Here is a 26,695-nt window from a genome sequence, read left to right on the forward strand (position 1 = left end):
TCTTGGAAAGGCTGTTTAGTTGAACAAGTAACAGTCGTATATGAGTTGTGAGACGATTTTGTAAAAGATTTAGGTTTATTGATGTTGCGAAATCACATTCTATCCCATGTTAGTTTTTGAGCAAGGTTTTATATGAGTTCCCGGTCTGATGACTGTGTACTGGATTTGATTAGTGTCAGCCTCATGTCTTGGGTACTTTCGTGTGCAGGTTTGTGTGCGATCAATGAATACATTTTTACTTCCCTCTTCGTATCTCCCGTCTCCTCCCGTCCGTTCCTCCATTTGCCCTCCATCCTCAGTTTCTTCTTTCCTTTTCCCTCATTCTCACTTCCTCCTTCCGAACTCTTTAAGACTTCTCTGCTCCTTTCCTTCTTTCTTCTCTCTTCTTCCAACATCTTTCTCGCTCCTCTCCTCTTCAAGCCTTGCACCTCCGTCCCTCCCGGCTGCTGGGCAGGCAACTCACAACAGTCATGTCCCACACCATAATGTGCCAGCGTCGTGCCTTACTCCAAGAGCACATGAATATTTCTACCGTCGCCTCTACATTGACCGAGCAAATTCCACACCGCCAGAGACCACAGTTTACGGCAGTTTTTACACCGACTGCACACTTCTTGGCCTCCCTCAGTCTCGTGTGCTGCCCGCTGTACCAAGACGATGTTCTCCTGATAAGCTAGGAACACTCCTTCCTCGAGAACTTGAGTCATATTGAACACCAAGGTGTGCTAAACACGCAGCGTTTGTTTCTCAAATTGATGGCTTTGCTGGAAAAGATGAATAACTTTACATTTGTAATGAAAACTAGAAATATCGAAAGGACGAACAGCTGCTGTAAATGCTACGACTATATAAGGGATTTTTGCTTGGAACATTGTGATGATGTGTAGCAAGAGAAACGGTGCGTGATGATAATTGAATATATTACAGCATCTTACATCTCCCAGGGGGAGGATTGATGGATGTATTATAGGGGGGACACTGACGGAGTTTATTTGACGTATTTTACATCCCTGAGGAGGTTACTGATGGAGTATCATAAGAGCAATACACACCTGAGGAGGTTGTGGCAGATTGTGTACGTTCCTCAGCCTAGTCTTGGCCTGTGTCGTCTGCCTCGATGGCCCGAGCGTCTCTTGGCGCCACCGTTTCTGTTGTGCTCGGGTTTGTGTGTGGTGGATGAGCCAGGCTCTTGTGTGGTGGTTCTAGCCACCATACCTGGCCCACAACCCACTACACATACACACACCTGCTAGTAACTACATGTGATGAACCCACACCCCGACTCACGCCTTTACTAGCCACCACATCTGGCCCACACCTCGACTTGCACCTTTGCTAGCCACCACACCCCGACACACCTCTGCTAGCCGCCACACTTGGCTCACACATTTCCTAGCCACCACATTTGGCCTCCACACACACACACACACACACACACACACACACACACCTATTAGCCACCGGACACCCACATCTTTTAGCCACCACACCTAGCTCTCTAACTGCATTCACATCGTGCCCACATCTGGCCACACAAATCTGCCTCTTTATCAGACTGCTCCCGCTATACACAATTAAGCTCATACCTGCTACTTGTACGCCCTGGCCTCACCCATACACACGGTTGCTACACCTGCACACCATCTCACTCCTCGGCAGCATCCACACACCACTTGCCGCCTTTCCTGCCAGCCAACAGTTCCCGTGATGGACCGAGATGTTCGCTGTCGGAGAGAGACTTAGGCTTCGTCAGCCAACCAGGGATATTGTAGGATCGTTGCTCCTGTCGCTACAGCGGGGCAGTTACCGCGTTGAGTGGGCTACACCGCCACCTATCAGAAAAAAAATTCTCTCGGAAATTTATGTTAATTCATATATTTCTTTCATGTTTAGCTCTACGCAGTTGATGGCTAAGTGTATGTAACCTCCTTGTGTTATGTTTATGAAATTTGTTTAACATTTGAACTCTTCCTTGAGTCTGTTTATGTTGGAAGCAACGTTGATCCTGGATTTAAAAGTAGCGAGAGAGGTGATCGGTGAACCTGCTGGACCTGTGTCGGATGTATGTATAAGTGTCAGGACCTCAGAACTCAGTACCTCTGGTTCACCTCAACAGCCCCTGCCTCGCCCTGTCATGGACTGTATCTTCCCCTACCCTCCATACACCGACTTAAGCAATATATAGATCATCGAACTCGCGTTAATATTTCTTTATATACATTTCTTTATATATACATATATCTCGGGTAGTGAGAGTGAATATGGTTAGATTTGAGGATGACTTTAGTGTTTTGAGTCCACATGACAAGGATTCCGTAAATGACTTACTAGTTGGCGTAGGCATGATGGGCAGGGCGTCCGGCCGAGCAAGGTTTTCGTATGTACTTGGTGGTTGGAGGAACACAGCATGCCCTGTGGCTTCTCGCTCGTGCCGGGAGGGTCACAGCACTGCCCTGTGTCCTCTCGCTCTCATATGCAGAGAGTAAACCAGCCTATCACCATTATCTCCCCTGCCACTTGATTCCTCTTCTCCCGGTGCACCTGCACTGAGCTGGCTGTCACCTATAATAGGCTATAACCCACCACAATTACCACCATCAGCAGCTTCTGCGTAACGTACTTTGATTTACGGTGTCTTCATCACCACTGTCTCCTCCGCCTGTCCTGTACTGACTGTAACTTTTCCCTGCATCTTGGTTTACCTGCGCCAGATTGACTTCCCCATCATGGTACTATGTTATCTCCACACCACCTTCTGTTTCTCTTATGCTGGGCATACACTCTTGCACAAGATTGTCCCCCTTCCCCTGCTAGGGCCTGACTCACCTGCTCTGGCTTGCTTACCACCTGCTGGGCGAGTGTGCAGGTGACAGTGGCCTGAGTGACACAAGCGGGCCATTACTCGGCTATATTAGGGGCAAATGTTGTAAACCATGAAGGGCCGGGGCTGTGCCAACTCCCCGCCGGGTGTTCCTTTGGTCCATCATGGGTGTGATTCACCAGCCAGAGGATTCACGGGTATGATTCACCGACTTGGAGAATCATAGTTGTGATTTACCGACAAGAGGAGTCACTACTGTGATTCACTGGCCAGGGGAGCGTGTGTGAGGTTTGGGGCGGCCGCTGCTGGGGTGTTGACTGAGTAGCAAGTGGGTCGGAGGGATGCTGCTGCTGCTGCTGCTGCTGAACGCCACCCGGCTGAGCTGGCTGTAAAGTCATCACTTCTTCCTACCTTGTTTATTTAGCCTCATCTGCGGTATTTAACAGTGTGCTTGTTAGCTCACTAACATTCATGTTAGGTCAGAGAAACTCTTGGTCATCTTTAAAGGGAAAATTAATGATTTTTTTTTTTTTTTGTGATGGTTAGATAATACAATTGTAATGCATAGTGGATGTGTGAGATGAACACATGCTGTATGACTGAGGATTCGATTTCATAGGATTTGCAAGAGAACTGGAAATACCATCCATTATATGGTGAGGTGCCTGCATTACAGTAATACCAATTGCAACTGGCTATGCAGGTAAATGTAGATAGTCTTATTTGAGATATAGAAGCTCAATATATGATATAAAAGAATACTACAGTGCGAAATTAAAAGAGCTAATTGACAAAGACACTGGACACGAAAACATTTTAAGAACCAACGCGATGGACTATGCAGCCTCACAATACGTTAATGCCGTTGAGAGCCACAGCTAGCAACAAGTAAAATTCGAGGTTTCAGATGAAACAAAGGTCTCAGCCAAAGCAAATGTAATAATTAAGATAAAAATTGTGTGCGTTGTCGGCAGTGGTATATTAGAATGACGTGAATTAAGTAGTGGTAGGTTGAAATAGATCACAAAAAGCAAACGTCTTACAAGAACAAATGCAACCTAGCAAACCTGATTTACCACTGTTCCCACATGAAGAGCTTCAGGAAACGTACAGAGGCAGCAGTGGGAGTTCAGTTGGCTGCCACAACTATTTAGGGGAAAACTACGAGCGTGGGACGTGAGGGTCTAGCTGGCAGGGTGGCAGCACTGGGCCTATGACAAGTTGGGCTCACTTAGTCGGAGCTACACTGCCTCCTCGCATGGCAGCTGGCCCCTCCGTGTACATTGGCAATTCTGCTTGTGGTTCAGTCATTGGTAGATTTATTAGCGTGTATATGACGTACATTTGGGAGATTATTGGTGTGTATATGACGCTTTTCAACATTTGATAAACTAAGTAGTGCGTTTTTGATGCCTGTAGGTGAAAGTTACTTCAGAAAACATGGGCTGAACACATGAAAGCCTTGTTATAGTGTTTCGAAAGAGGACAAGACATGGAAATAACATAATGGCAAGGTTTTAGTTAAAGATCAGATAATTATTGAACTCCAAAAAACAATTCTACAAATGACCTGTTGTTTTTGTGTAGAACATACGACCAATCAGATTGGTGACAAAAGTGGGAAGTCATGGTACTGAGTAAGAGTTTGTGAACTCTATAGATGAGAGGGTCAGAACGTGGGCGGCAGGTGCGGGCGTGGCCGGGGCAGGATGTCCTCTGGATGGCGGCTGGACTGGCGGGGGTCGTCGGGGTCACTGTGGAGCCGCGGACGGGAATGTGGTGGACCAGACGGCCTCGACTTGCTTAACGGCGCCCGACATGTACCTCCTACAGGCACCACCGGCCGCGAGGGTGGCCGCTCGCGCCGCAAGGGACTCCGCAAGCGGTTCCTTTCTTTGACCGAGGGCTTGGCTAGCTTCCTAACGGGTGACAAGAAGGAGAAGGAGCAAGTAAAACATGCCAACTTCCGTCACTTCAACCACTCGACAGACTTCGACGGGGACAACGCCAACTCTGGCTACTGCTCAGATTACAGTCCCGAATGTCACAGCGAGCACAAGCGCAAGAACAGCAACACTAGTATTTCCTCCCTTAAGGAGGTGTGCCGGAAAATTCCGGTATGGACCAGCCCCGTGAACGGGCATCCCTCGGGACAGGTAGTGGGTCCAGGGTCCACCAAGGGTCTGTCAAGCTCTTGCTCCAAGAGCCAGGGATCAGTAAAGGCACCACCAAGTCCTCCGCCGCGTAGGTTCTCGCTATGGGCTATGGACGTCCGCTACGACCACTTCTACTTCCCTGACCCACTGCGACCCTCTGCTCCCGTCAGTTACGTGCCTCCAATGCCCGTCGAGCCTACTACACCACCGCCTCCACCTCCTCCCATCCGTTACTTTAATTTGGCGCCGCCAAAGTCACCGCTTCTGAGTCGTCATAATTCTCCGAGGCCACAACCGCCCTCTCCGTCCCTGTCGTCTCTTGTGGTACCCAAGCGTCCTCGCACCCCGCCCTCCCCTCGCTCACACAGTCCTTTTAGGAGCTGCACACCCCCGACGTCCCGTGTGACCACGCCTCTGGGGTCGCCGGTGTTGCGCGGGCGAAGCTTGTCTGACAGCCGCACAGAGTCATCCCGCGCGGGGTCGGAGGGGCGCGGGCGGGAGTCCAGAGCTGCTTGGTACCGCCGGAAGTCACAGGCCCGCAGGCGGGCACACTCACGTTAGTACTGCATGGGCGTGGCACTGACCTTGCTGTGTTGGGCACGTGTGTTTTCAGTTTCAGGAGACTAGTAGTATCCTTAAACGGTAGTCTGCCAAGAATGTATTAGTTAAGCAGGGCGCCTTATAAGTACTGTACATTAATTTCATGGGCGCATTTTTTCCTCTGCAGATAATGCCCATCACGGTGAGTACAGTCGGCGTTATTTACTGAAAAAAGGCAGATTGTCACAATTGATGTCTTTAATCGTTATTTTTTCAGACCAGTGATAATTTTGTATTAATTTATTTATGGGTGTTCTGATTAGGAAGCAGCATTTTTGGTTTTGCTTGAATGTTTGTATCCTTCTTGGATGTAAATTCTGTTTTTGAGTAAGATACCGGTAATATACCAAGAGAGCATTGAGGTCAATGGCATATTCTTGCCCCAACTGACTTAGACACTTTTGCAGTGCTTACAAATATAGTTAAGGTGGATGAATCGTTTACATAATTACACCCCTTCCACTATATGCACTCTGTAGACAATCTTGATTCTTCATGGATTATGCAGTACGCTGTTGTTGTTGTTTTTTGTCTCCCCATTCTTTATTTTTTTCTTTTTTCTCTCTCTTGGCCTCTAAACCTCATGAAATGTTGAGAAGATATGAGCCGCTATTACCTCGCAACGCACGGTGCTAAGGATGGTTAAAGTCTGTGCTGATTATTGACAGTGAAAGGGTTGACGTAGAAGGAGTATTGACTCCACTCACTTATTATTTGTTTTAGCATCATCCTCTGTCAAGAAACTCGTTTGTCCTTCGTGAAACTCTCTGTAGCTACTGCTCATCCTAATTTCTAACTTATTTCAAAGACCCAACTATCCAAAGATCTCATTTTTTTAAACTGTACTAGTACCTTCACCAGTTCCTACTTGGGGGAGGAGTATGTACATAATTAAGAGTGCTAGTAATATACCTAGTGCACTTCATCAAGGAAGAGTCAGATTTCTTGAAGCATAGATAATTGCTACTGTCCATACTAATTGTTTATGTAGAGCCTTTCCTTTTTAATGCCCTTGTGGTTGTTTAGTCAGTATCAGACAAGGATCAATTTTGACCGAGAGCAGCATCCTTAGCTAAATGTTCATACCACATGTTCCATAGCTGATTGTTCATACCATGTAACAGCTGTAATTTTCCCCACATCCTGCTGCTCACCAGAACATAGAGCTAAGGGACGAGGAGGGAGTAATTTGTAACATTAGGGAAGCACTGAATGGAGGGTTAGGGCTGTGGTGTGGGAGGAAGTTTAGACAATGCATTACAAATGCTTGATTTGCCTACGAAGTAGCACTCAACAGCCTTATTGCATGATTGATGTCTGGCATTAATTTTGTCTATCAACATTTTTATGATTAGTTTCTCTAGTTCCTCAGAAATGATATGCCTTTAGTTAGTTGTACATCATGAATTTTTTATATCTAAATTTAGGAAAGTGATCAAAGATCCCATCATTCTTTCATGACACTTAAGAATACATAGTGACAGGTTGACATGGTCCAGCCATGGCCTATGTAGTGAGTGTGTAAACTTGTCTTGGGGGAGACAAGCTCCATTTTACTTTACTAACCTGTCTTCATCTATATGAATCAGGAGTTTAGGATCCCGTTTCTCTCCTCTATTTGTTAACATCATCATAGACTACTAGTTTGTTCATAATCTTGATAGAGCTTGGCTTTAAAGAGGCTTGTCTGCAGTGATACCATGAGAGATTGAATGAAGATTGGCATAGCAGGAAAGTAAATAGAATGAGGGTAGTGGATGGCATTTAAGGAAGCAATGTTCTCCCATGTGCATCATCCATTATATAAATTATCGAACTATATTGCTCTTAAGACAACCCTTTGTTATATGGACACTGCCATTTTGTCAATCAAAAGTGTACTTTGCATTCACTTAGAACTGTCATGTCAAGTTGGTTAACATAGTACTATAAAGCACATGAAATGGAATTCCCTGTCATACTGTTAACATGATCATACTCTATCACATGATCTAATTATTTCCTCTTAACAAATCCATGCTAAGGCAGGTAAAGCAATTAGGTAAGGATAAAAGATCCACCACACATTTAGATGCATGAACTGGACAGATGTATACTGTATTAATCTTGGAAATTTTAACAAATTCACTCACAAAAGTACTTCTTTTACTGAAATTTAAGTTTATCAGAAATAATTTTTTATCTTTGTCAGTTGTTACATTATCCCTCTTAAGCATTTCAACACATCATGGAATATATGTTACTGTATTTACCAGAGTGATGTTTGGTGAGATATATGGTAAAGGTGTGAATGGATTCAGAGGAAAACATCTGCTTCACTGAAACCGCAGTAATAACATATATTGCTCTTTATGAATTCTTTATAGCAGCCTAACTTAATTCTTTTTCCTCTAGCGGTACAGGGTAGTGGCTGTGTAGTGGCACGGACAGTAGGGGTGGTACTTGAGAAGGAAGAGGGCAGCTTTGGATTTACAGTGAGAGGTGGCTCTTCCCACGATGCTGCCAAGACCAGGCCACTTGTTATAACCCATGTCAGGCCAGGAGGTCCTGCTGACAGGTCAGTGCAGTCACTGCCTTAGTTCTGTTTCAGGGCTGTAAAAGACTTGCCAGTAGCTTAAAGCTCAACACAAGGGCTTTTTTGGTTTATAGGGTCCTATTTTACTTTTGAAATGGTATTTCATATATCTTGAATTATATTGGATATTAAAGGTTATACTTGCACATTATATAGTGTACCCATTTAAGAACAGTCTTTAGTTTTAGAAACAATATAAGAGATTAAAGAGAAGATTGTGGAACTTAAATACTCTATATCCAAAGCAAACCTCAGCTAGCTAGAGCTGGATTACTAACTAAAAAAGTATGCCATATTGTAGGCCCCAAAGACAAGGGGCTTCTGAATATGAGACAGCAAAATTGCTCTATTTCACTGACATCATTGGCAAATTTGTTTACAAAAAACATAAGATTTTTGTTTATGCTTCTGTTTTCTTCAACAGAGATAGCTTTTAAGCTTTTATCTTTTTCTTCTCAATTTTTGCCTCTTATTCAGTACACCATTCTGTTGAAATGGTGTTTGTAATGTTGTAGGGTTGGGTGCTGTCCAGAGCATAGATGGGAGAGTATATGTGGATAGGGAGCTGTGGTTTTGATGCATTTTACATGACAGCTAGAGACTGAGTGTGAACAAATGTGGCCTTTTTTTGTATGTTTTCGTAGCACTACCTTGCTGAAGCAGGGGAAGCGATGCTATTTCCTGTGGGGCAGGGCAGCACCAGGAATGGATGAAGGCAAGCAAGTATGAATATGTACATGTGTATATATGTTTATGTCTTTGTATGCATATGTTGATATGTATATGGGCATTTATGTATATATATATATATCTTTCTTTTTCTTTCAAACTATTCGCCATTTCCCGCGTTAGCGAGGTAGCGTTAAGAGCAGAGAACTGGGCCTTTGAGGGAATATACTCACCTGGCCCCCTTCTCTGTTCCTTCTTTTGGAAAAATTAAAAAAAAATAATGAGAGGGGAGGATTTCCAGCCCCCCGCTCCCTCCCCTTTTAGTCGCCTTCTACGACACGCAGGGAATACGTGGGAAGTATTCTTTCTCCCCTATCCCAGGGAAGTCGAGAACATTATCCCGGAAAGCAAAAATGGGTATGTTTGAAGGAATACTGGTTCCAACAATGTTGTATGGTTGCGAGGCGTGGGCTATGGATAGAGTTGTGCGCAGGAGGATGGATGTGCTGGAAATGAGATGTTTGAGGACAATGTGTGGTGTGAGGTGGTTTGATCGAGTAAGTAACGTAAGGGTAAGAGAGATGTGTGGAAATAAAAAGAGCGTGGTTGAGAGAGCAGAAGAGGGTGTTTTGAAATGGTTTGGGCACATGGAGAGAATGAGTGAGGAAAGATTGACCAAGAGGATATATGTGTCGGAGGTGGAGGGAACGAGGAGAAGAGGGAGACCAAATTGGAGGTGGAAAGATGGAGTGAAAAGGATTTTGTGTGATCGGGGCCTGAACATGCAGGAGGGTGAAAGGAGGGCAAGGAATAGAGTGAATTGGAGCGATGTGGTATACAGGGGTTGACGTGCTGTCAGTGGATTGAATCAAGGCATGTGAAGCGTCTGGGGTAAACCATGGAAAGCTGTGTAGGTATGTATATTTGCGTGTGTGGACGTGTTTATCTATATGTGTATGGGGGGGGTTGGGCCATTTCTTTCGTCTGTTTCCTTGCGCTACCTCGCAAACGCGGGAGACAGCGACAAAGTATAAAAAAAAAAAAAAAAAAATATATATATATATATATATATATATATATATATATATATATATATATATATATATATATATATATATATATATATGGGCCATTCTTCGTCTGTTTCCTGGCGCTACCTCGCTGTTGCAGAAAACAGCAATTAAGTAAAATAAAAAAAGATATAAGTGTGTATGTGTGTAGGGTAAGGATTGTGTGTATAGCCTGTTCTTAAAGAAAACTGAGTTCTTTTGCTGTTGTGTATTTGATGCCATTGGCATTAGGTTGTAGAATGTTTTGTGTATGAATGGGGTTCTGTGGATTAGAAGTGTTAACTAGTGAAGGAGGAGGTTGCTTATTTCGTGTTGTTGCCTGAGGGTTGCAAGGGCACTTGTTTAGTGCTTTTCAGGTCATTTCAGAGAGTTTGTATTTTGTCAATGTTGTACTATTTGTTGAAGGAGGGGAATCTCTTGCTTTAGATTATTGAACTGCGAGGAACAAGTAAGATTTTTATTTCTACTTGTGGGTTGATGGTTGGGTATGACGCAACAGTTTATATGAGAAGAATGTAGTGTTGTGTGAAAAGAAATGAATGCCAAGCATATTAGGATGAGATTTATTTAAGTATTTTTGTTTCAATGTACAGTTGTTGTATGTTTACAGGTGTCAAGTAACTGTATGTAGGTAGCATAGCAATATAAGGGAAGTTAGTACTTTGAATTAAAAGGACCCAAGTCATGCTAGGGCTTAATACTAGTTTTACACAAGCCATTGTTGCTCGAATGGATATAATTCTTTTCACTCTTAGTGAAACATAGCAGTTTTCTACTTGCATTTAACTTTTTAACGACATTTTTTCTTGTAATTCTATAACATTGTAATGGATTTCCCCAATGCCCTTTGTTTGAAGGGAAGGAACAATTAAGGCTGGTGACCGTCTTGTGGCTGTGGATGGCCGAGACCTGACTCGCTGTTCTCTCACAGAAGCCCAGGAGGCACTGCGCAGGGTTGAACGCAGTGCCACACTCACCATAGAGTAAGTAGGCCGCCAGATGATGTTAAACATTAGTTACAGTTGTATGGATCTGTTAAAGGGTACTCTGATTTTAAACACATGTTACATTGCAGTGCTTTCAGCCTGAAATCATTTGGCTAGGTATGACAAAAATGGCATATGACTGAGGACCTTTTGAGGTAATTTGGCTTTGTTGAAAATAAGAAAAATGAGAGGGTTGTGAGACATATGGTGTTTTTTGTGAAAATATGGGAAAAGGGTTGACCTTGAAAGGGATGGACAGAGTAGATTAGGGGGCTGTAGAGGGCTAGGGGTATTTCAGATGATGGTACTGAGCAAGTAATTGTTGATTGTAGTTGAGGGAAACTTTTGTTTGTATGAATTTTGAATAAATAGGGACATGGCTCCTCTGATACTTGAACTTGTAATGCAAGTAAGTGGAGGAGGAATGTGACTAGTCTTCAGAAGCCTTTGTTTTTTAGTCTCACCCCATGTAAATGAGAATTATGTTAAAGGTAGTAGTACATACACTAGCTTCTTGATAGTCCAGCATGTTGGCAAAATGGCATTCCTTTAGTCTTGACACTTTTCAATTGTAATTATGCTCCATATAGTCCAGCTATCCACTCTTTTGGTCCAGTAATGGCACAACAGATGTTCATCCCAAGGCTGAAGGTCTTCCAAACCATCTTAACCTCATGTAGGTGCTATGAAACTAATTGGTAGCTGTGAGTGTGCTGTCTTCCAACTAATAAACTTATAAGGGTGTACAAATTATGCATTTTAGGTTGTAAAAGTGAACTTAGTAGTTTATAGAATTATCTATATCATTATCTAATCATCCTTCTATACTAGAAGGACAAAATACAATTACCTTGCTCTTTGCTCACTATAGTTTCCACTGTCAAGTTGCAAAATAACTAATTAAAAGCTCCGTAAATATTACTCTAGCCACCCTCTGGCATTGTTTTCAGCGTTTCTTAATAATTTGCTTGCCAATTTAAGAATTATCATCATAGGTATGATGTGTCAGTGATGGATGGTGTGCGGGCATCAGGTGGACCACTGCTTGTTGAGATTGAACGTGCAGCAGGCACTTCCTTGGGCATCACCCTTACACATGCTCATCCAGAGCCTAATGCCATTGTCATTGAAACCATCCGTACTGCCAGTATTGCTGAGAGGTGTGTAACTCACTCATTACACATTTAATAACCTTTTGATTTACACATTTTTTCACTAAAAGTTTCATCATTTCTCATATAAAGCTCTTAAAGCTGATTATGATCCAGTTTTATTGCATAAGGATGAATGGTTGGACTTTGTAGTAGGGGTGATTGATTATCGTTTAGTTGTAACCTTTCAGCTGTTTTCTGTATACGTGAGATCTGTAAACTGAAAATCTTTATGTTTTATGTTAATTATATATGTAACCAAGCTTAAATCAGTTGAATTATAATGCTATCTTCAAAAATTACCTTGCTGCTCTCTATACCTGAAAATGTTTCTCTACTACTTTTGGTGTTTGATATGTTTCTCTACTACTTTAGGTGCTTGATACTATTTTTGAAATACCTCTAGTTGAAAAATAAAGTGTTTTGGCAGATGTGGTGCACTTGCAGTGAATGACATAGTTGCAGCTATAGATGGAACTCGGCTTGACCAAATGACTGTGGCTGAAGCAGCTCAGTTACTTAAGTCTGCACCAGGTTCACATGTTACTCTTGAGATCATACCGGGTCCTGCAACACAACCCAGGATGACTTTTCGAAGAGGTAAGGTTTTGTAAGCACAGTATATGAATTCTGTGAAAAATATTACTGCATGTTGCCAAATTACATTTTGCACCATAATTTTAGGGATTTGCAAATACATTCCTTGTATATATTTTCAATAAATGTCAGTGATTACATCATCATATTCAGGAGTAGGTGTAGCGTTCCCACACTTATATGGTGGGGTGGGCAGCAGCAGTGGATATGGAAGTGCAGGTGGTGGAAGTGGTTACTTGTCAGGAGGCTCCAGCTACAACACCTTGAACTCACAGCGGCCGCGTTCAGCTGCTGCAAGAAGAGTTCAGAGACGAACTAGACCCAGTGATCGCACTGAGACAGGTAATATTGACTATAATTCTTCTTTACGTCACAATTTATTGTCTGTAGTTTATATATTCTTTCCTTGATAATGATTCTAATAAACTCAATTAGCTCAAGTGAGGTATAGGTGTAACATGAGTCAAGATTCTTTTCTTAGAAGAAAGTCAGTGAGTTTTATCTTAATGCAGATGACAAGTGTTCTGTGTTTTTGCTTTCTTAAGACAGTTTCTGTTTTTCTTGATATCCAGAATCACTGGATATTTATTTTTTTATTTTTTTTTCTTCTTTTACCCATTGGGCAAAAATTATTCACCCCAAATTGTATGGAAGTTTGTCATATCTGTTACTTTGAACTGTATTTTTTTCATGAACTTCAAAACCATTAAAGTGCTGCTCAAAAGTTATATTTTTTTGTGTTTTATTTTTCTCTAACACCTATTTATATTTTTGTAGACTAACCTATTTCATGTTAAACTGACCCTCTGATGCCTGAAAGACTCATTATTCTTGGGAAAGGGGATATGATTTGTGTCCTAAATATACAGCATGTGAATTTATCATTTAATTTTATTTTTGTACTTTCAGCTTGTCTTTCAGGGTCAGGAAGGTTATTATGCACTCAGATATGATTTCCTGGATCTTAGGTGTTTTGCACTACTTTCTGACTTATCCTTCATTAATGCTTCTTTTAAAGAACTTTTGTATATTGCGAATTCTTGTTTACAGACTGCCCAGGAGCAGAAGTGTAACCATTTAATGGTGTATTGAAGTAACAGGGAAAACTTTGTTTTCTAGCCAGTAACAATGTGCTGTTAACACTTGTATAAAGTCATTGTTCATTCATTTTCTTTGGCTTGTTATATGCTTTTCACAATCCATGATAATGCATGGACAGAATAAATGAAGTTTATATACCTTCAGTTTTCCCTGTTTAGGCACAGAAAAGGGTTACTCTGTGCTACTGAATTTTCTTTGCATTTTTACTAAATTTCATTTTGAATTTGATTCTTTTTTATCCCCTCTATTGACTTTTGATGGTGTTATAATACCTTCTCAGTCAGCTGTTTTCCCTCATTTACTTTAGTGCATCATGTTGACAAGGGTCATTTTGATGATGGCTGCTATGAATCTATAACATATCTCTTCTTTAAATTAAAGGTGTAATTTGCTTATTTTTACTTTTGCCTTTAAAGTTTTAGATTGTATTTACAGCTTTTAGTGGATCATATCTTTTGCTTATTATATGATTACAGCTTTTAAGATTCTTAAAACTTTTAATGCCCTGATTGTTGATTGTGCATAACATTCACTTTGTGTGTCTTTAAATTCCATCTCCCACAGCCTCTATCTCTTCACACACCACAGGAGGAGGAAGTGTTGGTAGAATTGGCGTTTGTCACCCAGAATGTCTCACAGTAACATTGGTGGTAGAGGGGCGTGGCTATGGGGTAGTGCTTCGCCCACCTCCACACCCAGCTGACCCTGACACAGCTTTGCCTGTTATTGCTGCCATTGACCCAGGAGGACCAGCTGACAAGTAGGACTCTGTAGAATGTATTAGCTTCAGTATTACTGAATATTGCCTGGTATTCATCTCGTATATAAAACCCATAGGAAATACATTGTTACAATTTATGTTGACACACAGCTCATATCCAATGAAAAATAAATGGTTTGATGATAACCCATAGGATACATGAAGGTCAGAGAGTTGTTTGATTATATTCTGATAGTTCTGTTGTACATCATGTTCCAAGTGATTCCCTAATGAAATATATTTACATTTGAACACCTAGTAAAGAATTGATATTAAACGTCAACTTCCATTCCTGATATGCTGTACAGATGCAGTGTCATGAGTGTGGGTGACCGCTTAATGGGAGTTAATGGACGTAGCGTATCGGGTCTCGGTGTAAGTGAGGTTACCCAGATGATAGCCAATTCACGCCCCACAGTCACCTTAGATGTTGAATTTGATGTTGCTGACTCTGTTGTACCTTCATCAGGCACCTTTGCTGTTAAGTTGGCAAAGAGACATAATGGACTTGGAATCACACTCACTGGTAATTGATGTATTGCTCAGTTCTCAGATTAATGCTTAGATTTAAAATATCTGTTTTGTTAACTCGGGTACCTGTTAATGAAATACAAAATTTATAATTGCATGGAACATTTGTATGTTCAGGCCATTTGCTCATTGAGTGTTATTTTTCTGCATTTCATAGTATGTGCATAGGTACTTAAGACAAATGGATCAGTTACTTTACATTTTTTAATATTTGATTGTAGTTAGGCTCCATTTAGATAATGACAAAACAATGGAAATGTAGGGGTTCAAAGGTGACCAAAGTGGAAAATATATTAAGATAAATCAGATAATGTAAGTGTAATTTTGCATTATGTAAAGATAAGCAGTGGAGAGATATGAAGAATATTTTTCATAAGCTACCACCCAGGAACAAGTTGATGATGTTTGTGAATAGCTGTATGTTCATTAGGTATATAAGAGTTTGCCTTTCTTTCAAGTAAGTAAAATTTTCTTACAATGGTTATTTTTGCACATACTGTCATTACATCCACCCAGTGTCGTCTTATGTCATGATGTATGGTAAACAGAATGAATGGAGAAGATTCTGTTTGTTCTACCCTGCACTACATGTAGATAAGTTGTACATAAAATATTTGTGAGATTTTGGAGCAAAAATTTGATCGCTATTAATATTATAAAACCTTTTTCTGTTAATTTAGCTGCACGTCGAGCAGGCGCTGGGGAGCCATTGCTGATAAGTGAGGTTGTACGTGGGTCACCTGCACATCGATCAGGAACTATGCAGCCAGGGGACCGACTTTTGGCTATCAATGACACTCGCTTAGAGAATCTCACACTAGAGGATGCTAAAACCATTCTTCAGTGCTGTGATGAAATTGTTACTCTCAGAGTGCAAAAGGATGAGTTATATTCAGGTGAGACTGTGTAGTATTTTTCTTTAAATTTTTTTTAGAAAGAGGAGAGATACCACTATTTTGCTGAAGCTCTCTGTGAGTGGAGTACATGCTACCTAAATCTAAGCTTTACGCTCAGGTTGATGAATTTCCTCTCTTAATTTGAACAGTTGAAAAAATTGTATATAATGTATATGTATTCCCTGCGTGTCGTAGAAGGCGACTAAAAGGGGATGGAGCGGGGGGCTGGAAATCCTCCCCTCTCGTTTTTTTTTTTTTTTAATTTTCCAAGGGAAGGAACAGAGAATTGAGCCGGGTGAGGGTATTCCCTCAAAGGCCCAGTCCTCTGTTCATGGCGCTACCTCGCTAATGCGGGAAATGGCGAATAGTTTGAAAGAAAGAAAGAATGTATATGTTATTGTTATTATTAATGTTATTATTACTATTATTATTTTTTTTCATAGTATTTGCTATTTCCCACATTAGCGAGGTAGTGTTAAGAACAGACGACTGGACCTTTGATAGAATATCTTCACCTGGCCCCCTTCTCTGTTCTTTCTTTTGGAAAAATTAAAAAAACAAAATAAACAAGAGGTGAGGATTTCCAGCCCCCCGCCCCCTTCCCTTTTAGTCGCCTTCTACGACACGCAGGGAACACGTGGGAAGTATTCTCATTCTTATCATTATTATTATTATTATTATATTATTATTGTCATAACAATAATGATAATTATCATTTTAACTCTAGGATTCCTTTTGTAGGGGTCTGTGTTAGATGTCTTATTGGGGTTATAGTGCATAACTTCAACTGCAAATGGTCTAGGGAACATTGGAGCTAGTTTTTGAACTCATATGTGGAAAAAAGGAAGGTAACATGAAACAGAGAGGATGAGAAAGATTATTAAGATGAAATGCTCAAAAAAAAGATAAGTGCATGGTGTAGGTACCGGAACAGCTTTAGGTTTAGCCTTGCAGCTGGTTTTAATTAGTTGGACTGCGATATAGTTAATCCTAAGACTCCTGGATAAGGATAGAACTTCCATGAGTGCCTGTTGTCTGCAACCTACTACTGTAAAAAAATGATTTGTACCTTACTTGGAATTTGGATTACTTAAGATTTATAAGACAGTTTCATTACATTGACTGGTTGTCTTGGTACCAGACAACAGAGACCATTTAAGCTCCAGTATATGCGACACTTACTAAGGATGCATTGCTTTTAACCCTACCTGACAGGATCGAATTGATTCTTATTCATATTTTTGGAACAGAATCTGTATAAAGAAACTTTTATGTGTATATATGAAAGTATGTATATGAGAAATACTTAGAAAAACAAATGGATTTGTATGTAGCATTTATGGATCTGGAGAAGGCATATGATAGAGTTGATAGAGATGCTCTGTGGAAGATGTAAAGAGTATATGGTGTGGAAGGCAAGTTGCTAGAAGCAATGAAAAGTTTTTATCGAGGATGTAAGGCATGTGTACGAGTAGGAAGAGAGGAAAGTCATTGGTTCCCAGTGAATGTCGGTTTGCGGCAGGGGTGCGTCATGTCTTCATGGTTGTTAGATTTGTTTATGGATGGGGTTGTTAGGGAGGTGAATGCAAGAGTTTTGGAGAGAGGGGCAAGTATGCAGTCTGTTGTGGATGAGAGGGCTTGGGAAGTGAGTCGGTTGTTGTTCATTGATGATACAGCGCTGGTGGCTGATTTGGGTGAGAAACTGCAGAAGCTGGTGACTGAGTTTGGTAAAGTGTGAGAAAGGAGAAAGGTGAGAGTAAATGTGAATAAGAGCAAGGTTATTAGGTACAGTACGGTTGAGGGACAAGTCAATTGAGAGGTGATTTTGAATGGAGAAAAACTGGAGGAAGTGAAGTGTTTTAGAAATCTGGGGGTGGATTTGGCAGCAGATGGAACCATGGAAGCAGAAGTGAGTCACAGGGTGGGGGAGGGGGCGAAGGTTCTGGGAGCGTTGAAGAATGTGTGGAAGGCGAGAACATTATCTCAGAAAGCAAAAATGGGTATGTTTGAAGGAATAGTGGTTCCAATAATGTTATATGGTTGCGAACCGTGGGCTACAGATTGGGTTTTGCAGAGGAGGGTGGATGTGTTGTAAATGAGATGTTTGAGGACAGTATGTGGTGTGAGGTGGTATGATCGAGTAGGTAATGAAAGGGTAAGAGAGATGTGTGGTAATAAAAAGAGTGTGGTTGAGAGAGCAGAAGAGGGTGTTTTGAAATTGTTTGGTCACATGGAGAGAATGAGTGAGGAAAGATTGACAAAAAGGATATATATGTCAGGGGTGGAGGGAACGAGGACAAGTGGGAGACCAAATTTTAGGTGGAAGGATGAAGTGGAAAAGATTTTGAGCGATTGGGACCTGAACATGCAGGAGGGTGAAAGGTGTGCAAGGAATAGAGTGAATTGGAACGATGTGGGGCACTGGGGTCAACGTACTGTCAATGGATTGAACCAGGGCATGTGAAGCTTTTGGGGTAAGCCATGGAAAGTTTTATGGGGCCTTGATGTGGAAAGGAAGCTGTGGTTTCGGTGCATTATACATGAAATGTATAGGTATGTATATGTGCATGTGTGGACGTGTATGTCTATATATGTGTATGTGGGTGGGTTTGGCAAGTTTTTCATCTGTTTCCTTGCACTACCTCACTAACAGGGGAGACAGCGACAAAGTATAATGATAATAATGAAAGTTAGAATGAACCTGTATGCCATATGAGGCACTTTTCTAATCTGCGCAAGCAATATGTGTTATATCTCTGAACTTAATTTAATTCTAATGTTTCATATTTCTTATATGGTTTTGATCTTTATTAATGGCATCTAAGTTACAGTCTTTGAATGGTAAAGGATTATGTATGGCTCCTTACTTTCTAGCTAGTCTTGGTTATCCTTACTTCCAGCACCAAGACCTGATGTAAAATAGAAAGTTGCATATAGAGAAACAAATAGTCTAGATCAGATGTTAATAAAAATCTCATGCTGCAAAATGTAGTCTTTCATGTTAGTATGTATATTTATTTCACCTGGGCTTATTGTTTTTTATGATGCATCCTTCAGCTGTTTGTCAGGTAGTGAATGAAGTTTCATAGAATCAGAAATTTGAATTTTTGTACTTTTTTTGTTTACATGTGATTCACTGTGGCTGTAAGTTGTCCTGAGTCAAGCTAGTATTTTTCCTGAGTCTAAGTATTTCATTCTTACCACAAGCTCCCTGAGACAGGAATTGGTGAACAAGTGTGAGAGAAAGAAAAGAGGAGTTCTGATATTTAATATATGATAACAAACCTTCACATGAAAGACAACTGTAATTTCAGTTAGCCTTTTTAAGGGAAAGCTTTCTATAGATTTTTTTTTTTTTTTTTTTTTTTTTTTTTTTTTTTTTGAGATCTGAAAATCTTAAAATTATAATGAAAATGTCTCTGTATACACTTCTTTTTTCAGAGATTTTCATGTTATGTTCTTCTCCAGGAACTTTTAAAGAAAACTTTTCATATATGTATCTATCATATATTAGGAGATTTAGATGATAGAATGAGTGAAGGAATTTTTCATGGTAGAATAGAGAAAAATGTTTTATGCTTGATTGTAGTGCTGTTTATCTCCGTTATGTATTGCCTTTATTTTGATTTATGATTACTTAGGGTGGATCAAATGCATACAAACACCCTTTTTGGGAATTTATTGTGCAGAACTGAGACCCAACCTTTACCTTGCAGACTGCTGAAAGGGTAGTGACACTCATGTCTTTCCCATCATCTGGCTTATTTTAAAAGATAGTTTTGTTTGCTTCCAAAATTCATCAGTACTTTTCCTTGTCTCTTCTTTTCCCCCATCATTAATCTCTGTATTTTTGTTGAGGTCTGAGTCACCTTGATGTGGATTTTTGTCTGTGACTGGAGCCTTCAGTGTGAAAAACAATAACTCTGTGGGTAGAGTTGTTACCATGTTACCCACTAATACCATAACAGTTACCAGTGTTTTCTGCTTTTTAACCAGTGACCTTTCGCAGACAAGAGTCATTTTATCTCCCTGTCTGATTAGTTAAGTAATGAATGTAGACAGACAAGTTACTTGACAACTTGCTTCATTGTAGTACATATCATGGATATTTATGTAGCCAACTTGTTTTGCTGCTATCTTTAGAAAAGAAGGATGCTTCATAATTATGAAATTCTATATATTGTATTATCTAAAGCTCTTCATAGATTTTCTGTGTATGAGCTGATTAACAATGTCACACGCCATCATTTTTTACCTGTCTTTCCCATAACCCTGAATATGAAATTTCGTTCTGCTAGTATTTTTTTTCCTATCTTGACAAGATAGTGTCATGCTTCTGTAGCATTGTACAGCAAAGTATGAGTTCCCCTTTATCATTGGTCTGTAGGAATCTTCAGTATAAAGAATGGTTTCATCCTTCCATATCATAGAACTGTATCTCTGAAAAGGATAGTGTGAATTCCTAGGACACTCCAGTATATATTATGAGTTCTTCCCTTATCATGGAATTGTATCTTTTTACAGCATAGTGTGAGTTCCTCCCTTATCATGGGTCTATAGGACTCTCCAGTATGTAGTATGAATTCTTCCTTTATCGTGGAACTGTACCTCTGTTAAGCCCATTAAAAGTTCCTCCCTCATCATGAGTCTGTAGCACTGCACAATAAAGTACAGTTGTAAGTTCTTCCCATACAATAAGTCTGTTGCATTGCATAGTATAATTCTTACCTATTTGTATCTTGTATGGGAAGGGAGTTTTATGCTCATGATGCCCCATCTCTTGCATACTCTTCACTATCATAAAACTTCTTGAATTTATGTATACTGTCTGCATTAACCATTGATCATTCTATCTGTCTTTATCTCTGATGCTTGTTCCTTTCTGGAACATCCTCAAGAGGATGGCCATGGCAATAGAGTCTCCATAGCCAGTGAACTTTAGTGCAGCTTCTTATCCTTGAGTGCCTCACCCTTAACAGGCCACTGGCAAAGGGCAACTCTGGCACAGTGTTTGCTGGGGCTCCCTTAGCTTTGTTCTATTAATTCTAGTTCTGACTTTGTCGCCCTTCTTTGGACCTTTTCTATAAGTTCTTTATGCTTTAGTTGCAGTTACCAAACCTGAGAAGCATATTCTAGTTTTGACCTTATGTCAGATATGAATAGCTTACTAGATATTTTCCTCATTCATATACTTGAAAGTTATTCTGGTATTTGCCAGGAGACAGTTTGTCTCCTTAGCTATTCCCTTAATATGTGACTCTAGCAACAGATTAGCAATGATGTCTCTTCACAGGTCCTCCCCAAACACTGACTCCTGAACCATATTTTCAGCTAGGTATTAGTCATATTGAGGCCATCTTTTGCTTTGTCCAATCTGCATTACATTTGCTTGGGTTGAATTTCATCAATCACATTTCAGACCAAATTTGGGGTCTGTGTATGTCCCTTATAAGCTGATACAAACCTCCTTGCTTTTCCTTTCTCTTGTAACCTTTGAATCATCTGCAAACATATTTAGGGAGGGTTCCATGCCTTCAGGCAAGTCATTAACATAGATCAAGAAGGGTAATGGTCCCAGAACTGAACCAGGTGACACTCCAATGGTCATCACAACCTATTTGGAAAAGGCCCCTCTGACATGTGTCCTTTGTGCCTTCCCATTGAAATATTCTCCATCCATTGTAGGAGGTTCCTCCTCCTTTCTGCTTGGTGATCCAGCGTCTTGATTAGTCTTCTATGTGCTACAGTGTCATATACCTTCTGGTAGTCCAAATACAGACAGTCCACCTAGCCTTCCATGACATTTGACCAGGACTTTGCTCACTCACCACTAAAACTTAAGATTAATTGCACATGACTTCCTTTCCCCAAACCATGGTGTCTCTCACTAAGAAAATTTCTCTGCTGGAAATCATCCACTTGTGCTTTGATAATCTTCTAGAACCTTTCACACAACACTCATTAGTAAGACTGGTAAGTTGTTCAGTGCCTGTAGTACAAGCTGCCCTTTTGTCACAGGTATCTAATTAGAACTCACATTTTATGAATAAAATTCAATACATTTTTGATAAAAGAATTTTTTTGCACAGAGGAAAGTGGAGGACTGGTAATGTACACAGTTGAATTGGTCCGCCATGGAGGTGCTCTTGGGATCACTATCTCTGGCAGTGAGGAACCCTTTGATCCCATCTACATTGCTGGTCTTGCTCCAGGTATTGTTTTTTCTTTCTCATTATCCACAAGTATGTCACACATCCATTTGTATATTCATGTCTTGAACTTTACAATCATTAGCCATGATTTTCTTCATGAGTTTGAATAAGACAAATAAGTGCTATTCTTTTGATCAGTCTTAATCTCAGGTACTCAGATAGTAGCAATCAGTTATGCATGTATTTCTTAAACTTTAGTATATTTTTGTTAGATATGTGTAATTACATTTTGTTTATCTTTAGATTTGATGAGATTGTTGATTTCAACTGCCCTCAGGTTAAGCTATGGGATGGAGTTGTATGACCAATTCTGATGGGTGTTGTTGGGCTTTGAGTAGACTGGGGCAGATTGCATATTTCATTTATCCTCAGCCCAGGCTCAAAAGTGAAGCCAAATCTTTCATATGTGTGTTTTTCCATACTTACATCATATACTGTACTTTTCTTTCATTAGTGGTGTGGCTCAGAAAAGTTTGAGTTCGAAAGTGGAGCTAAATCTTGCATCTTTGTGTTTGTCCTTACATATATTGCTTACTCTACTTTTCAGTCAGTAGTGGTATGGCTGAGAAAGATGTGATTTTATTGTAGTGATTGGCTTTGTGCAAGAATTTTGGGCACTTGGAGGTGAAACTGCAAGGACCACAAGTGCATATCTTGGATTTGGTTGGTGTGGAGCGAATTATGAATTTGCTGAGATACTAATTTAATATTAAGCTGAAAATTTGTAGTTTGTGAGAACACATTGTATCTTAAAGAACTTGTCACTTTTTGAGTAATTTAGATATTGAATTAAGCCACTAATATTAGTTAAATTCTCATAAGGCTGAATACAGATGTTGTTTTGGTGAAATTTTATTATGGAACCAGCGACCATTTTTTTATGGAAATAGATTTGTGGTATTTGATAAGATAAGACATGACAGCTAGAGAATGGATGTGAGAAAATGAGGCCATTTCTTCATCTGCCTCACTGATGCATGCAGGAAATGGTGAACAAGTATGGAAAGAAATGGGTGATAACAGTAATGAAGTTGAGTTCTTTTCAATGAAATTAATTAAAATGCTTTTGCAGATAGAGGAAAAGTTGTTATTGTACACTTATTTTACTTTCCTCAGCAGATGGTGGAACGGACATAATTCTTTCATGGTCACTAGTGTAATCAATAAAACAGTTGAATATATATATATATATATATATATATATATATATATATATATATATATATATATATATATATATATATATATATATATATATATATTTTCTTTTTTTTTTTCTGTCTCCCGCGTTTGCGAGGTAGCGCAAGGAAACAGACGAAAGAAATGGCCCAACCCACCCCATACACATGTATATACATACGCCCACACACGCAAATATACATACCTACACAGCTTTCCATGGTTTACCCCAGATGCTTCACATGCCCTGATACAATCCACTGACAGCACGTCAACCCCGGTATACCACATCCAGTTCACTCTATTCCTTGCCCTCCTTTCACCCTCCTGCATGTTCAGGCCCCGATCACACAAAATCTTTTTCACTCCATCTTTCCACCTCCAATTTGGTCTCCCACTTCTCCTTGTTCCCTCCACCTCCGACACATATATCCTCTTGGTCAATCTTTCCTCACTCATTCTCTCCATGTGCCCAAACCATTTCAAAACACCCTCTTCTGCTCTCTCAACCACGCTCTTTTTATTTCCACACATCTCTCTTACCCTTACGTTACTTACTCAATCAAACCACCTCACACCACACATTGTCCTTAAACATCTCATTTCCAGCACATCCATCCTCCTGCGCACAACTCTATCCATAGCCCACGCCTCGCAACCATACAACATTGTTGGAACCACTGTTCCTTCAGACATACCCATTTTTGCTTTCCGAGATAATGTTCTCGACTTCCACACATTCTTCAAGGCTCCCAGGATTTTCGCCCCCTCCCCCACCCTATGATCCACTTCCGCTTCCATGGTTCCATCCGCTGCCAGATCCACTCCCAGATATCTAATACACTTTACTTCCTCCAGTTTTTCTCCATTCAAACTTACCTCCCAATTGACTTGACCCTCAACCCTACTGTACCTAATAACCTTGCTCTTATTCACATTTACTCTTAACTTTCTTCTTTCACACACTTTACCAAACTCAGTCACCAGCTTCTGCAGTTTCTCACATGAATCAGCCACCAGCGCTGTATCATCAGCGAACAACAACTGACTGACTTCCCAAGCTCTCTCATCCACAACAGACTTCATACTTGCCCCTCTTTTCAAAACTCTTGCATTCACCTCCCTAACAACCCCATCCATAAACAAATTAAACAACCATGGAGACATCATGTATATATACATATATACATATATATTGGACAGGATCACAATTTTGCGTGTGATCAAGATATTCCTATGAGTGAGTCCACGGGGAAAATGAAACACGATAAGTTCCCAAGTGCACTTTCGTGTAATAATCACATCATCAGGGGAGACACAAGAGAGAAATATAACAGTCAGTTGATACACATCGAAGAGACGAGGCTAGGACGCCATTTGGTAAACATGCGATTGTCTTGGACAAGAAAATTTAGACCATTGTCATTATTATTGATTAAGTATATTGTATACTGCATAGCTCAAGGGTGGGTGTGAGTACCCCTATGGTTCCCCTGATGGACTTCTCTGTTCATTTGTAGGGGGCAGCTTGATGCCCCACATTGTAGTAAAAGATAGCATGTTTGATTTACTTATATGGCTGATTACTATTATCATCACTTGGCATACTTAGTATCTAGCTGTTCTTGGGAGAAAAGGAATTCTTTTGTACAAGTGATTTTCTTTCGGAACACATATCACTTGAACCTTTTTTTTTGTCCATCCTTATAACAGGTGGATTAGCAGACCGCACTGGGGCCATTCATGTAGGTGATCGACTCTTGGCCATCAATGGAGCCTCCTTGAGAGGAAAGCCACTCAGTGAAGCCATTCTCTTACTTCAGAATTCTGGTGATACTGTCACTCTCAAGATATCACGACCTAGAGACTCAGGTAAAATGTGGTAGTTGTCTATGAGAAATTTATCATTTATGGTGTGTGCCTTTATTCATATTCCTTTCCAGTTTGTCTGTTATGTATCATCTGTTCCCAGAATATGTGTGCTGTAACTCTGCTCAACTTAAAATCTGTCTTGATATATTGTCACAATTTGCACCTACTGTACATGACAGCTAGAGAGTGTTTTGTCGATATGAGGCTTAGTCCTTCGATAAAAAGGAAGAGCAAAGGGCGGATATGTTGTAAATGAAATGTTTAAGAGTAATGTGTAATGTGAGGAGTGTTAATCAGATAAGAAATGATATGTATACACTGTATCCAGAAAATGAATGCAAGATGTCTTCCTTCTTATTCTCTTTCAGCAGAAAGCTTTACAAAATCATTAGAACAAAGTGAAGGGTTATGGCAAATCCTACATCTAATTTGGCTTCTTCAGTATCCCTCAGAAGGGTGTAACAAAGTCTTGATATGTTGTTTGCTTGTTTATTCTTTTGGTGGAAACAGCAAAATCAAGAAGAGTTCATCATTCTTGCAGCTAAACCATGGTCCACAACATGCTTAGTGAGTGAAAAGCTTGGGTATTGGACCAGGAAATAATGTTCTGGGAAATTTAGGGTTCCGAGCACCAGTTTGTCTGAGAGGAAGTTGCAGGTCTTTCCTTCTGATGCAGAAGAGTTCATCATTCTTGCAGCTAAACCATGGTCCACAACATGTTAAGTGATTGAGAAGCTTGGGTATTGGACCAGGAAATAATGTTCTGGGAAATTTAGGCTGCCGAGGCACAAAGCATCCAAGGTGGTAAGAGCACAGGCATCATTCTGTTGCACAACTGCTTATATTTGGGAGATATTGATTTATTGATGATTACCCAAAGGCCAGTATCTATGAAAGAGTTCTGGTGATACCCAGGACCTTTCCAAAGACTCCTCTCACTGAAGTTTACTATTTCCAGTAGCAAGGAAATGTAGACTCCCTTGGAGTGAAAAGTTCTATGACGAGATTGTACTCCAATGGTATAACCTTAACAAAGATGACTTTTCACTTGTGGTGTCATCCTGAGTGGATGGAGTCTGGTAACACCTTCAGGAGATAGCCACATGATAATGCCCAGAAAGAGGACTCAATACTTTGTTTACCCCTTTAAGGACAGAAATGTGCAGTTCACAGTTTTCATAGTGTGTAAGATTTTGGTAATCATCATAAATTGCCATGGCAGAAGCAGTTTGGCTTCTTAACAGATAGTGTGCATGATGGGGGCAATGATAAGGGAACAAAATATGAAATATACCTCCTCTCTACAGCAGTATGTTAGCTGTAATGAGGCAAGTTTCTTAACTGCAAGTTCAAGTTGAGAGCTAAGGTAGCTCAGTTCTGTAGGGAGCAGAAGAAGGTGGAGTTGCCTCCAAATTTGGGGAATGTGACGTAGCAATTGAAGCTGATAAGTTTAATGAACATTTTTGGCAGAAATAACTTATTATACTGCATAATGCACTACAAAAACAAGAGATGACCA

The 26,695-nt window shown here is 40.4% G+C and overlaps 1 protein-coding gene across 17 annotated transcripts in view; it reads left to right on the forward strand.

Moving 5' to 3' along the window:
* Grip (Glutamate receptor interacting protein) overlaps positions 1–26,695 on the forward strand; it is a 232,745-nt gene that overhangs the window by 186,385 nt on the left and 19,665 nt on the right. For 11 of the 17 annotated variants that reach the window (XM_071694682.1, XM_071694683.1, XM_071694680.1 and 8 more), the window contains exons 2-12: positions 4,241–5,533; positions 7,972–8,134; positions 10,749–10,874; positions 11,873–12,037; positions 12,459–12,628; positions 12,779–12,967; positions 14,291–14,486; positions 14,795–15,012; positions 15,698–15,913; positions 22,003–22,125; positions 25,018–25,176. In XM_071694682.1, the coding sequence (XP_071550783.1) occupies positions 4,531–5,533; positions 7,972–8,134; positions 10,749–10,874; positions 11,873–12,037; positions 12,459–12,628; positions 12,779–12,967; positions 14,291–14,486; positions 14,795–15,012; positions 15,698–15,913; positions 22,003–22,125; positions 25,018–25,176 (2,728 nt within the window). In that variant the 5' untranslated portion in view covers positions 4,241–4,530. Of the gene's footprint in view, positions 1–2,254; positions 5,534–7,971; positions 8,135–10,748; positions 10,875–11,872; positions 12,038–12,458; positions 12,629–12,778; positions 12,968–14,290; positions 14,487–14,794; positions 15,013–15,697; positions 15,914–22,002; positions 22,126–25,017; positions 25,177–26,695 lie in introns of those variants that run through there. The other 6 variants (XM_071694696.1, XM_071694697.1, XM_071694695.1 and 3 more) reach the window with 3 other exon arrangements.

Source organism: Panulirus ornatus, chromosome 57 (assembly GCF_036320965.1).
Source record: "Panulirus ornatus isolate Po-2019 chromosome 57, ASM3632096v1, whole genome shotgun sequence".
Taxonomy (NCBI): Eukaryota; Metazoa; Arthropoda; class Malacostraca; order Decapoda; family Palinuridae; genus Panulirus; species Panulirus ornatus.